The sequence below is a fragment of the Balaenoptera borealis genome, assembly GCF_965194805.1.
Source record: "Balaenoptera borealis genome assembly, chromosome: 17".
Classification (NCBI taxonomy): Eukaryota; Metazoa; Chordata; class Mammalia; order Artiodactyla; family Balaenopteridae; genus Balaenoptera; species Balaenoptera borealis.
Genome location: NC_138876.1, coordinates 31,388,356 through 31,402,299, shown reverse-complemented (window position 1 = coordinate 31,402,299; position 13,944 = coordinate 31,388,356). Strand labels below are relative to the sequence as shown.

Here is a 13,944-nt window from a genome sequence, read left to right as displayed (position 1 = left end):
TTATTTACTTTGATTTTTGTTTTTGGGTCGAGCATGAAAAGGGATGTCTGGTATTGTAACTATTAAAAAGAGGTGACACAAAAATAGAGAAATAATAGATATAATTTAACTCAGGTTGATGGTGTTGCTTTTATGTTTTAAAAAATTTTATTGAAATATAGTTGATTTACAGTGTTGTCTCAGTGTCAGGTGTACAGCAAAGTGATTGTCATATATATATATATATATATATATATATATATATATATATATATATATATATATATATATTCTTTTTTAGATTCTTTTCCATTATAGGTTACTACAAGATACTGAGTATAGTTCCCTGTGTTATACAGTAGATCCTTGTTGGTTATCTGTTTTATATATAGTAGTGTGTATATTTTAATCCCAAACTCCTCTAATTTGTCCCTCCCCCTCCTTTCCCATTTGGTAACCATAAGTTTGTTTTCTATATGTCTGTAAATCTATTTCTGTTTTGTAAATAAGTTCATTTGTATCATTTTTTAGATTCCACATATAAGCAATATCATATGATATTTGTCTGTTTCTGTCTGACTTACTTCACTTACTGTGATAATCTCTAGATCCATCCATGTTGCTGCAAACGGCATTATTTCATTCTTTTTTATGGCTCAGTAATATTCCATTCTGTATACGTACCACAGCTTCTTTATCCATTCATCTGTTGATGGACACTTAGGTTGTTTCCATGTCTTGGCTGTTGTAAACAGTGCTGCTATAAACATTGAGGTACATGTATCTTTTTGTATTATAGTTTGTGGGAAAAAAATAAGAACCCTCCTGTACTGCTGATGGGAATGTAAATTGGTGCAGCCACTATGGAGAGCAGTAGTCCCTTAAAAAACTAAAAATAGAGTTACCATATGATGTAGTGATCCCACTCCTGAGCATGTATCTGGAAAAACTATAATTTGAAAACTGTAATTCGATGGTGTTCCTTTTAAAAGCCTCAAGATTAAATCTATATATTTAAATTTAGTTATTGACTTGAAAAGAAACTAAGGCCATATTAAGGCAAATATTTCATAATATATTACCTACCATGATTTATATATCATTTGCAAAGTGTAATTACTGAACATATTTTGTTTTATTTAGAACTTTCCTCAGCTGTCTATTCTATATTGGTTTCCATTCATACTTCTTCCTATTCCATTCCTTCCATTTTCATGTCTGCTCTTGAGCAGACTGAGAGGAAATTCCATTAAAAAGAAACAATAAATTATATTATTAAGATTAATATTTTGAAATATAAAAAATAGTGTGATAATATGGTAATGTATGTGATAGTATGGTAATACTCTCAGGCATAATTGTCATAGATTTAATGACTTAAAGAGAAGGTCTCCAATTCCTGATCGAGATTTTTTTCCATTTATTCCAAACAATGTTTAGGCTTAATGACCAATTTTTAAATTTTTGAAGGCTTCATTTATTTCTTTTTTTATTAATCTATTCATTTATTTCTTGAGTGAGCATTTGATGAATTCCTACTTTATGCAAGTGCGTATACTGTCTTTACTTCCTGTTTCTCTTTAATTATCCCAAAGTAATAATTAGGAGGAAATAAAAGGAAGAAGACCATCCTAAACTGGCTGTTTCTTAAGGGTTTTTGTCCAAACCCTTTTGGTAACATAGAATCTTACCTAAAGTAACAAATATAAAAAAGTAATGACTTTGATTAAACATTTTTTTAATTTGCAAAAACATAAATGTCCATTTTTTGCACATATAGTTGTTCTATCCACTGAAACGTAGTAAATTCAGGAAATTGCCAAGTGCTTTCAAAAGCTCTCCATGTTGTTCACCAAGAGTCTTGAATCATTGTAATACAGTTATTGCCTAAGTTATATATCTTTAATTGTAATTTTTTAGTTACTTTGGTGATCAAATATAGGAATTTTAACGCTTCTGGTCTGTCTGTTTTGGCATTGGATCAATGCTTTCTGAGGACGTGTTATCATTTCTGCTTCTTAAGAATTTACTAAATAGAGTGGACTTCAGTAGGTAATAAGTGCAAAGCTCAAGAAAGAAATTGGACTAAATGTGAATATAATTATAAGGACAAGTTTTATTATCCTCTCAGGATACCAAGATCAGTTGTTTTTCAGATGAACGTAATTAATTCTCTTTATATGAATCCTGAGAATATTGTTCGTGTAAAGCAAGGACACAAAGAGACGGCTGTTGGTAAAGCACAAGTGAAAGTACTTTAAACGCCTCTTGTGTTCATTGTCTGCAGGAGAGCTGGAGGTGTTTCAGAAAGATGGAGAACGAAAAATTCAGAGTCGGCAGCAACTTCCAGTGGGAACCACCTGGGGGCCGTTCGCTGGGAAGATGGACCTGAATAATAATTCCTTGGTATGTGGATGTTCTGAGATGGTTGACTCTTAATACTTTGTCATAGCACAGAAATTATCTCTGCTTGCTTCCCAGTGAAATCACTAAAAATAACCGTTTTTTCTTTTTCATGGACCACAAAACTGGGATGTCTTCCAAGTGGTCTGTCTCTGACAGTATTATACGTAGACTTTAGAAGGAAACAGGTTAATCATACTAAATGGTTATCTAGTAAGGTAATTTATAAGGTTGTGGCTTTATCTGCTTAGCCAGACTAATATTGTCCACATTTAATAATATATACAAATGCTTTTATTTTTTAGATGACACAAATTAATTGTCATACATTACATGTTTACATGATGAACAAGGAATAAACAACCTTGATATTGCTTGGTAATACTATTTGTACCTTTAAGAGTGAGAATGAGTAATCAGCATTATAATTTTTCTTGTTAACTTTTTTGTAAAAATTCTGAGATCAGAAAGTCTACCTCTAGAAAAGATTGTATGGACAATTGATTGATTAGATGTTTTAAAAAGTTATGGAAAGATGGAATATTTGGTTACATTTAAACTTTATTTCTTAATTGAATGTTAGCTTCCTATTGCAGCTGTAGCAAATTACCACAAACTGTGGCTTAAAACAACCCAAATTCATCATCTTGTAGTCTGAAAGGAATCTCTCTGGGCTAAAATCAAAGTGTCTGCAGGGCTGAGTTTTTTCCTGGAGCTTCTAGGAGGGAATCTGTTTTCTTTGCTTTTCTATCTTCTAAAGGTTGTCCACAACCTTTGGCTTCCAACCCCCTTCCATCTTCAAAACCAGCAATGGCTGATAGAGTCTCATATCTTTATTCTGACTCTTGTGTTTCCCCCTTCCACATTCAAGAACGCTTGTGATTACATTGGGCCCACCTGGGTAATCTAGGGTACTCTTGCAACTTTAATTCCACCTGCTTTCTTAATTCTCTTTTGCCTTGTAACATTCACAAATTCCAGGGATCAGGACATTAGGACTTCTCCTATTATAAGTAACAATACAAGTGATAAAACTTGGGGATAAAAACGTTTTATATTCTTTAGGATATCCAGAAATTATTTATATGGATGGAAGTCCTTCTCTCTAAATGCCATTTTCGTAGGAAGAGTTTCATGCCTGCTAAATATCTCCATCTACACTGGGGGTCAGGGGGAGACATAAAAACTCCCAGGGGGGTTTTGACAAGTGTGCTCAACTCAGCAACATTGCTTTCCTTTTTCAATTGATTACATGAAAGAAATTTCTTCTTCAAGCTATTACATGAAAGAAACTGGTATGTGTGGATTTTTGCTTATTTAGTGTCATGTGGATGAGACAGATGTCATTGATTTAACTAAAAGTAATGATTGGAATAAATAAGAAACATTTGTGTCATCAAACTTTCAAACAACATAAGAGGTTCTAGGGGTGTGCTCTTTACTTCCTAAATCCATGTGTTTAATCCATAAAAGGATGAAGCAGGAGACTGTACATGTGTTTAAGAACCAAACTAGTTGATAGACTGGGCTAAATATTTAATAATCTGGGCAGTTTAATTTGTGGTGGTCCAGTGCACCTACTTCAGAAAGGGTTTGAGAAGTGGCTTCACAAACATTGCAGACCTTAGTTGGTTGAGTTGTATTAGTGGACTGTTCTACTGATTCCTTTGATAGAGTAATACTAGCTATTATACTGCTTTATCAAGCAAAGGCAAGAGGAAGATTGTGTCAACATCAAAGGTTGAATTAAATGCTATTCAAAACCCATTTTATCTGGGGGTTTCTATTGGTTCTCTAGCATTGCTTTAAAAATGTTTTAGGCAATAAGATATTTATCTTATTTGTCACTGTATATCAGACACCAACATAAACTTTAGTCATTTCTCTGATATTTCTTCAAGAGGGTACTGCCATTGAAGTGGCAGCTATTGTTGATATAAGAAATGCATGTTTTCCCCTTTATTATATCAACATAATATCTCTATGAAAATGCAACTTTTGATTAATCTTTGTATCATTATATATATGTAGACTGGTGCTTTTTACACATTTTTAACGTATGCTAAATTGTGATGTGTGGAAAGTAAACCTATTTGTGGAACTTTAATTTTTCAGTGAAATATTTTTAGACAGATGATATCATTTGGTTCTTTTTTCATGCTTCTATACCACTCTAAAGCTATCTTGTGCCATACATAATATCTTTTAAAGCATTCAATTTATAGATACGAAGTTTTTGGTGTTTTTGATACTATTTGAAGTGAATGAATGCTCTTTAGGGTATCAAAAACCAATCGTGGGGAATAGCTTTTAATAGAAAATAATCTTAATACCCTAGTTTTCTCCTTTTTTCTTAGGATTTAAATATTTAATTCATGTTAATTCCCTAAACTATAGCATTTTCCCCATTTTAAAATGTAGTTGCTTTGCTAAAATATACTTAAAAAAATTTTTTTGACAATAACATTCTTTTCCAGAATTTACTTTTGATTCTATATCATTAAATACTACTAATACTAATATTGACACTACTGTTACTTCTGTAGAACAATTGTCTAAGTTATACTTCGTACTTATTCTTTTCTAGACACTATATGGAGAATTGGAAATGGATTAGCTCCTTTACTCCTCAGAACAAACCTGTGAATTTGGTTCTATTTTTATTTATTTATTTATTTATTATTGAAGTATAGTTGATTTACAATGTTGTGTTAGCTTCAGGTATACAGCAAAGTGATTCAGTTATGCATATTTATATCTATTCTTTTTAAGATTCTTTTCCCTTATAGGTTATTATAAAATATTAAATATAGTTTCCTGTGCTATACAGTAGATCCTTGCTGGTTATCTATTTTATACATAGCAGTGTGTATACGTTAATCCCAACCTCCCAGTTTGTCCCTCCCCCTCTTACCCCATTGGTAATCACAAGTTTGTTTTCTATGTCTGTGGGTCTATTTCTGTTTTGTATATAAGTTCATTTATATCATTCATTTTTTAAAAATTCCATATGTAAGCAATATCATGTGATATTTGTCTTTCTCTTTCTGACCACTTCACTTAGTGTGGTAATCTCTAGGTCCATCCATGTTGCTGCAAATGGCATTTTTCGTTCTTTTTTATTGCTGAGTAATATTCCACATCTTCTTTATTCATTCATCTGTCAATGGACATTTAGGTTGTTTCCAAGTCTTGGCTATTGTAAATAGTGCTGCTCTGAACATTGGGGTGTATGTATCTCTTTGAATTATGGCTTTGTCTGGACATATGCCCAGGAGTGGGATTGCAGGATCATACATTAGCTCTATTTTTAGTTTTTAAGGAATCTCCATACTGTTCTCTATAGTGGATGTATCAATTTACATTCCCACCAAAGTGTAAGAGGGTTCCTTTTTCTCTACACCTTCTCCAGCATTTATTTTTTGTAGACTTTTTGATGATGGCCATTCTGACCAGTGTGAGTTGATACCGCATTGTAGTTTTGATTTGCATTTCTCTGATAATTGGTGATGTTGAGCATCTTTTCTTTTTTTCTTTAAACTTTTTATTTTATATTGGAGTATAGCCGATTAACAGTGTTGTGATAGTTTCAGGTGCACAGCAAAGGGACTCATCCATACATACACATGTATCTGTTCTCCTCCATACTTCTCTCCCATCCAGGCTGCCACATAACATTGAGCAGAGGTCCCTGTGCTATACACTAGGTCCTTGTTGGTTATCCATTTTAAATACAGCAGTGTGTACATGACAATCCCAAACTCCCTAACTATCCCTTCCTCCCATCCTTCCCCCTTGAATTTGGATCTATTTAAAATTATATTTATAGATAAGAAAATAAAGGCTCAGGCCTTTTGATTCCAGAATCTGTGTTTTTAAAGACCAGGCCACACTCCTCCTCAATAGTATCTATAACATGATTTGAGTATGATAAAATTGTTAGGGATTTCTTTACATGAATTCTAAGTTTATAAAAATCTCTGGGAGAAAATATGCAGTGATTAGAGGTAGACTCTTTTTTTTCTTACTTTGGGCAAAATATTAGTTATTATACTTCATAACTATCATGACTGAGGAGTTATGAGTTAATTCAAAAACTACCACAATTTTATTACCTCTTTATAATTTGGACAGTACTTTAATATATGTTTTATATCATGAAGATAAATTTTCTTTATCATAAAATATATAGCCTACTAAACCTTCCTTACCCAACCTGGAATCAAGTTTGGAATTAGCACATTCTTTTAAATTAGCACACCCTTTTAAATTGCTTATTCGCCAACCGATGTAATGTTACTCTGTTCAGACTCATGGTGTTGTCTCAAGAGATCCAGCACACTAATTAATCCAACACAGTAATTAATTGAGTCACCATGCCAGATGTCAAATCCTTTTTATATCTTTCAAGTTCCCATCTTGAAGTGCATTAGCAATATGCTACCTTCTGCAGGAAGCCTTTGCAGACCAGGCATTTGGATGTATATAGAACATTTCCAGAAATATAGGCTATATAGAAACACCAAATGAATTGATTTGACAAAAAGTTTTCCTTGGAATCATGTAACACACTGAACACAGAAATAAATAATCTTTTGCTCACACCTCATTATCTTGTTAGATATTTCATGCTTAATAGCAACATATAGTTAATATTTTCATTGGGCCAGATAGGGGTCAAAGTGCTTTATAAGTTTTATATCTCATTTAGTTCTTACATAAGTATATGAGAAGATAATATCCGTTTTTTCCTCCTTTGTTATGGAGGAGGAAACTGCTACTGTGAGAAGTTGAATGACTAGCCCAAGGTCACCTCAATCTGACTTGAGAACCCATGTTGCAATCCAATACTGTCTGAGAAATTTTATCTGTAATATAGGGATAATAATGCTACCTAGCTTATCAGAATTTTGTAAAGACTAAATGAGGTAGCATACATGAGTTATCCAGAAATACTGACTACTGTTACTGCTCAGTCACCTGTAAAAATGGGTGCATTAAAATCTGTCAAGTTTAAAACTGAAAAGACACTCCAAATTAAATAAGTAAAACTATAGACTTTCGGCATTTGGGGATTTTACATGCCTAAATTTGACTATTTTCCAAGGACACTGTATTAGTCTGGGTTCTCCAGAAAAACAGAATAGGGTGTGGTGTGTGTGTGTGTGTGTGTTGTGTGTGTGTCTAGAGAGAGAGAGAGAGAGAGTGAGGGGGAGAGAGAGAGAGAGAGATTTATTATAAGGAATTGGCTCACATGATCATGGAGACCGGCTAGGTGAAAATCTGCAGTTTAGGTCAGCAGGCTGGAGAGTCAGTGGTGTAGATGAAGTTTGTTACTTGGGGAGGCCAGTCTTTTTGTCCTAGTCAGGCTTTCAACTGATTGGATGAGGCCCACCCACATTACAGAGGGCAGTCTGTTTTACCCAAAGTTCTCTGATTCAGTTGTCAATCTCAACCAAAACTCCTTCCAAGTTAATACACAAAATTAACCATCACAGATTCCAAAGGTCTATGGTATATTGTAAGTTTCAGTTTTTTCAGGCAGTCTTACACCCCTGAATGAATTGTTAGCCAGCAAGTGAGCCTAGCTTTTTTTCCAACATTGTACCTCTGTGCCAAGGAATAACTTAACGTACTATCGTGGTGACACAAATTTCATGTTTTTGGAAGTCTTGTAATTTTATTCATTGAAAATATCAAAGGACTATTGACAAAGAAGGAATTTTTTAAATCACTTTAAATTGTGATCAATATCTGTTTTGGAGGTGTTCTAGAATTTCTATATTTATATGTTGTGCCTTTGATGTTTTCCCATTTTCTCCTGAGGACAAAGATCTTTGTAATATGCTAAATCTCTGCTATGCTAGCCCAGGTAAGTGCTTAATAATGATCAAACAACCTTTATATAGAAGGTTAGGTGTCTCTAATATTAGTGACATTTGCCCTCTCTCTTGAATATATCAGCTGTCAGTAGCTAACGAGTCTTATTCAGCGAACTGCATGCTGGAATCACGCAACATGCATACTTAATTAAACAGAACATAAATAGAAAGTCCCAGGTTTCTTAATACATAATAGTAAACTTATCACAATCTGTTTAATTCAACAAATGAAATTTGACATAGAAATTTCATTTTATTGTTGCCATTCAATCAGAATAGAGCCTTGTTTTATTTTCCCGTGGGGTTGTGACATTGAATTCTACAAATAGGAAATACACATATAAAGGATACTACAGGCAAAATTTTATTGACTTAATAATGATATAATGCACACATTAAATTCCACCTTACATTTTTTAAGATAGTTATTAACATAGAAATGTGGTTGAGGAAAGAATTAGAGATTCCTGATCACATCACAGGGAAATATTAGAATTGTTAGATATCTCCATTGCTCCCCTTCCAGTTCTATCTCTTCCAGTACCCGTCTCTGAGCCCATTCATTGCCATGGTCTTCAAGCTTCATGTTGTACACACTGTAGAACAACAATATCCCTAGCCATGTGTCTCTAGCATTCACCTGTATTGCCAAAGGCTGCTTAGTGGAATTATCTCTGACTTTCTATTTGAGAACATTTCTTCCAGCCTCAGGAGCAAACCTAACTGCAAGCCCGGCAAGCTGGAAGTGCTGGAGAATTAACACTTCCAAAAGTAATCTTCAACCAATTATGGGCAGAAGTAGGTGGATAAATACCCCTGCTTCCTCACCTCTCCATTAGGATATGAGAAGTGTTCTACACAGTCTCTTGGAATTTGCCAGTGAAATTGAAGTCCAGCTGGCTTTATAACACAGCGTTTGTGGGTTTTCTTTTCCTTCCTCCTCCACACCTCTACTGAATTTTTCTGAGATCACCCCTCCAATAAACTACTGACACTTGAATCAGTCTCAGGGTAACTTTCTGGGGAAGCCATACCAACACAGCTTCTAGGATACAATAATGAAGTAAATTGGAAAGTTATATCCAAATTATTGTTGAGATTCTAGACGACATAGATTTTTTTAAATTGTTAGTATTCAATTCTAGATCACTGCCTCTGGCAAATAATAGATACTCAGTAGATTCTCTTTAAAATAAAAGTCTGATCTAATTGAATTTCTTTACCAGGAGCAGTCTGACTGACTCTACCCATACCCTCCCATCTCCACCCTCTGAATGATATACTTTATAATGCTGCTGAGGCATGACTTTTTGTGGGGTCTTATATTTCTTTTCATTGATGTTGACATTGTGAACAATATCCTCCTTTTAATATTCATTCTAATCTGGGCTCAGGACTACCATACTTTCCTACTTCTTATGTCTCTCTGGGTCTTGGCTCTTTTGAATTTAACTGTGAGTGTTTCCCAAAACACTCTGGCCTTTCTTCTCTTCTTCCTCTGTTCCCAGTGCCTCAGGGAGCTTATCCACTTGCAAAGCTTCAGCTACTAATTTACAGATGACATTTAAATTAAAAAATCTCTAACCTTGGCTTTTTACCCTTTCTCTAATAGCACATTTCAACTGTTTTACAAGCCTTTCCCACTGACTTCCTCCAACTAAACAGTCACAAGGCAAGTTTATTACTGTTTCCACACACTGTCTCTCTGTTCTTCTCCCTGACTTCCAAATTTTAGTCACCTTTAATCCGAAGTCTCTCCCTCTCCTTTCCTGCCTCTGCAGGAAGTTCTTTCTATGAGTTATCCCATGTTTCCCTCCCATTTCTACCTCTCCTTCTCTCACATCTCAAATGCCTATTTACATATATAGTCATACACACACACACACACACGCACCCCTCTCCTTTATTGGTTATAACTAACACCCTTGTTTTTGTCATCCACTCAGAGCCAAACATCTTCCAAGACTCTCCTTTTCATGTCCAGAAACCAAGTACCGTAATTCCTGCTTTCTTTATTTCTGTTCCCTTCTTTCTGTTCCTGCCACCACTGCTGTAGGCGAAACCTCCATCATTTCTTCCTTGATTATCACAATATTCTTCTAACTTTCTTTCTGCCTTCCTTCTTGCCTCCTTTTTCTTTACCCAAATCACAGTGTGTCCTAAAAGCAAAACTAATCACGTGTGTGCTTAAGACATCCTAAAGGGCACAAGAGAACCCAAACTTTTGGTGAAAGGGCCTTCATGATATCACCTTCTCGGCTCTTATCCCTTTTCCACTCTCAGCGTAAGTTTCAGTTCACCTCAACTACCTGCAGTGCTCTGAATACACTCTTTTCTTACATCTCTATGCATTTGGCCATGCTGTTTTATCATCCTAGAAAGCCCTATGACCTACCCCTCGGCCCCTCTTCATCACATTAACTCCAATTGTTACTTCAAGACTCAGCCCAAGGTTATCCCAAAGTGGACCTTCCCTAAAGCCTCCAGTCTGGAATAGATATCCACTCCTCAAGTATTTCCATGATCTTTAGGTTTACTAGGATAAGAACATTTATAGCATAATTCCAAATGTCTATTTACTCGTCTGTCTCCCCTGCAGACTGTATGCTCCTTATTTATCTTCTATATTTGTATCCTTCTTACCTAGAACAATGTCTGGTTCAAAGCAAGTCCTCAATAAATAACCTTTAGAGAATGAGTCAATTAATCCTTTCCTTTAACTTTTTCTCCAGTAACAGTGAATGATGCACATCTTTCTTTATTCATCTTTCTTTCTTTATTCTTATATTCTCCCTGAGTCTTTTACCCATTTTTCCTGCCTCCTCTGAGCTCTTACTTCATATGCCCAAGTTAGCAGTACAATACTACAGTTAATGTCATCTTGTGCCTGTTTTGTTTATATTTTTTCTTAATCTCATTTGAGGGTAATATATAATAGGGGAGGACAATGATATCTATTTCTTCAGTTTTTACCCAATAAAAAGATATGCCCATGATGGCTTCTTGGTAAATATTGAGTAATTTCACTGTAACATTTGCGCCCCTTTGAAGCAGTTAAAGAGGACGAGGTGGTGAGCCCATTGAGGCAATTATTATTTGTTTATAACAGAATCCGTTTTAGATCCCTCAGTATGACATGGGTGAAGGCCAAGAAGGTATTCTGCTCTACCATGCTTTCTGCGAAGTCTCATCCAGCATCGCACTTTCCAGTGACAAACCATCTGGGAAATTCCATCTGTCTCTGCTTGGAAACTGAGGTGGCAGTCGCCCACTGTGAGCAATTTTCTATTAACTTCTTGGATAAGATCAGTCAGATTTATACTGAATTGATGGGAACCGTAAGAGCAGGGTTGTTCCAAGAGAAGACAAATGTACAGATTCCTCTAATTGGACTTAAGCCAGTTTCATTCACGGATGCCCTTAGGTTCTAGTAGTGCAAGGACTTATAACCTTTTTAATTGTACCCTGTTCCTCTTGGGAAATGTTGGTGAAATTCATTATTGATGGAGACTGTAGATTTGTCCCTTAGGGAGGCCGAGATCCTGGCTTCTCTTATACTCTGTCTGCCATGTGGAGAATTAATGGAAACTGAGTGGGCAGGGAAGCTGCTCCAAGAAGACATGAGGCAAGACATTTAGTGCAGCAGAGCCTTGGAAAATGGTGTGTTGGTCTGGTTTCTAGAATTAGAGGACAATTTTGTTGTTGTTTTGTTTGTTTGTTTGTAGAAGAGGGGAGAGCTCAGGGAGAGGAGAGATTGGTATGGAGTCCCAAGTTAGTAAAAGCATCCTGTAGAATTTGAGTCAGAAAGAAAGAAACCAAACCCCAAATAATTACTCCACAATTCAAATCTCTAGAAGCAAACCAGCAAGGTCAATTACATATGGATCCGAATGGACTTATTGTATTATAATGTAGGCATAGTGAGGTTGGCAGTGGATGGAATTATATTGTAATGTGGGAAAATAACCGTTGAAATGAAAACATAAAGTTTGCATTTCCTGATAATTTGTATCTGGCTCCAAAAAATACACCTTTTATATGTAGCTAGTCTGTCTGCTAATCTCAATCTCCCTTTAATTTGCTTTTTCTTCTGATGGTGAAGTCTTTCTAGATACGTTATGTTTGGACTTGGATTTGAAAGGTAGGGACACAAAGACACAATTCCTTGCCGTATATAGACAGTTTTATTTATGGGTCTAACTTACTGGCCTGTGCCTGAAATTTAAACACATTTTTGCCTTTGGGTTACGATACATGGCTAAACCTCTTTACTTATACTTAGGCCAAGTTTTAATCAACAAAAAGCATCTTTTTTGTTTAAGATTATTCCTTGTTCCCTTTTTCTAGAATTCCAAGGAGAATTTTATTGAAAGTGATCTTCTCATGGAGTTATCAAAATGACTCTGTGATACGCTATTAATTTAATCAATGTCTGGAAGGAGTAGTTGTTCATATCATTATTAAATATGATTAAAGTTGCTCTACTAAGAAGGGTATGTGTGTAAAGTTGAAGAGACTAATGAGACACTCTACCTTTTCCACAGAGTATAGGTATGAAAGATGAAGTCTGGCTACTGGTTTATACATCCAGCTACTCTTTATGGAGTAGTTCCTGTTTGTAGATCTTTTTTCACACTTCAGGGTCCCTTAGGGGAGAGAATCTCTTTTCCCTCAGGGGAGTCTATCAGATTCTTGGGTGGTGAGGAAGTATTTTGCAAAATATAACTCTGTTGTTTTCATAACACAAATTAAAGAAAAATACTTCTGGCTGGAGGAGAAGGTAAAATGAGAAAGCATGTGAGGAGCAGTTGTTTACAAAGTTGACCCAAAGTTTCATCGATTATTTTATGATATATCTGGCATGCCTTTCAAAGTCTTTCTCCTTGACTTTTTTGGAGACTTGCTGTTCCACAACTCTTTTTAGAACAATTGGTTTGTCATGTGCACTTACCTGTTATTTGTGTGGTTATAATAAATATTGTTCCAATGTTATGAGAATTTAGCAGTGATGTCAGCTAGGCATAATAATTAATTCATTCAGTAACTTGGAGATGATAGCTGTGAAAGAATGGACATAAGTGCTATTTTGTATTCCTTCTGTTTGATCTTAAAAATCAATATTACTTAGGCATAACCATTTAAATATAAAATATTAGACTCATAAAATATCAGACTCTGTTTTTTAACTATCAACAGGTATTCCCAGGACACCATTAATCAAACATCATAACTTAACATTAGCTTTCAGTTAGCATTGTCAATCTTTAGTCTCGTAAGAGGTTTTCCTGGTGTAGGCAGGTTTGTGAGTCTGATCCTGTCCAAACCACTCCTACAACGTGATGTTGTATGACGTCCAGAGGCAATAATTCTTACATACATTTATAAAAGAAAAATGAAGTAGTATTTCTAAAATGTTTTTGTAAACTTGAGAAATTATTTGAGAAACTCTTTTTTGGAGATGAACATCTCTTTTCCTTGTTAATTTAAAGTATTGAATTTAAAGTCATTCTTTATTATTCATTTACTTTTATATCACTTTTTAAATAAAATCCTTTGCCCTAGTTCAACAAAACTGTGCTTCTTGATTCTAGTAATTTGTAAGTCATTTGTGCTATTCTATATGTTTTATGTCTCTTTCTATTTTAAAGGTCAGGAGCTCAGAGTCAGGCGTAGGGTTACG

General features: G+C 35.0%; 1 protein-coding gene across 3 annotated transcripts in view; it reads left to right on the top strand.

Moving 5' to 3' along the window:
• ZFPM2 (zinc finger protein, FOG family member 2) overlaps window positions 1-13,944 on the top strand; it is a 459,273-nt gene that overhangs the window by 234,442 nt on the left and 210,887 nt on the right. For 2 of the 3 annotated variants that reach the window (XM_082364233.1, XM_082364232.1), the window contains exon 4: window positions 2,267-2,385. The exons of the other annotated variant lie outside the window; for it this stretch is intronic. In XM_082364233.1, the coding sequence (XP_082220359.1) occupies window positions 2,267-2,385 (119 nt within the window). The remainder of the gene's footprint in view (window positions 1-2,266; window positions 2,386-13,944) is intronic. 3 annotated transcript variants of the gene reach the window in all.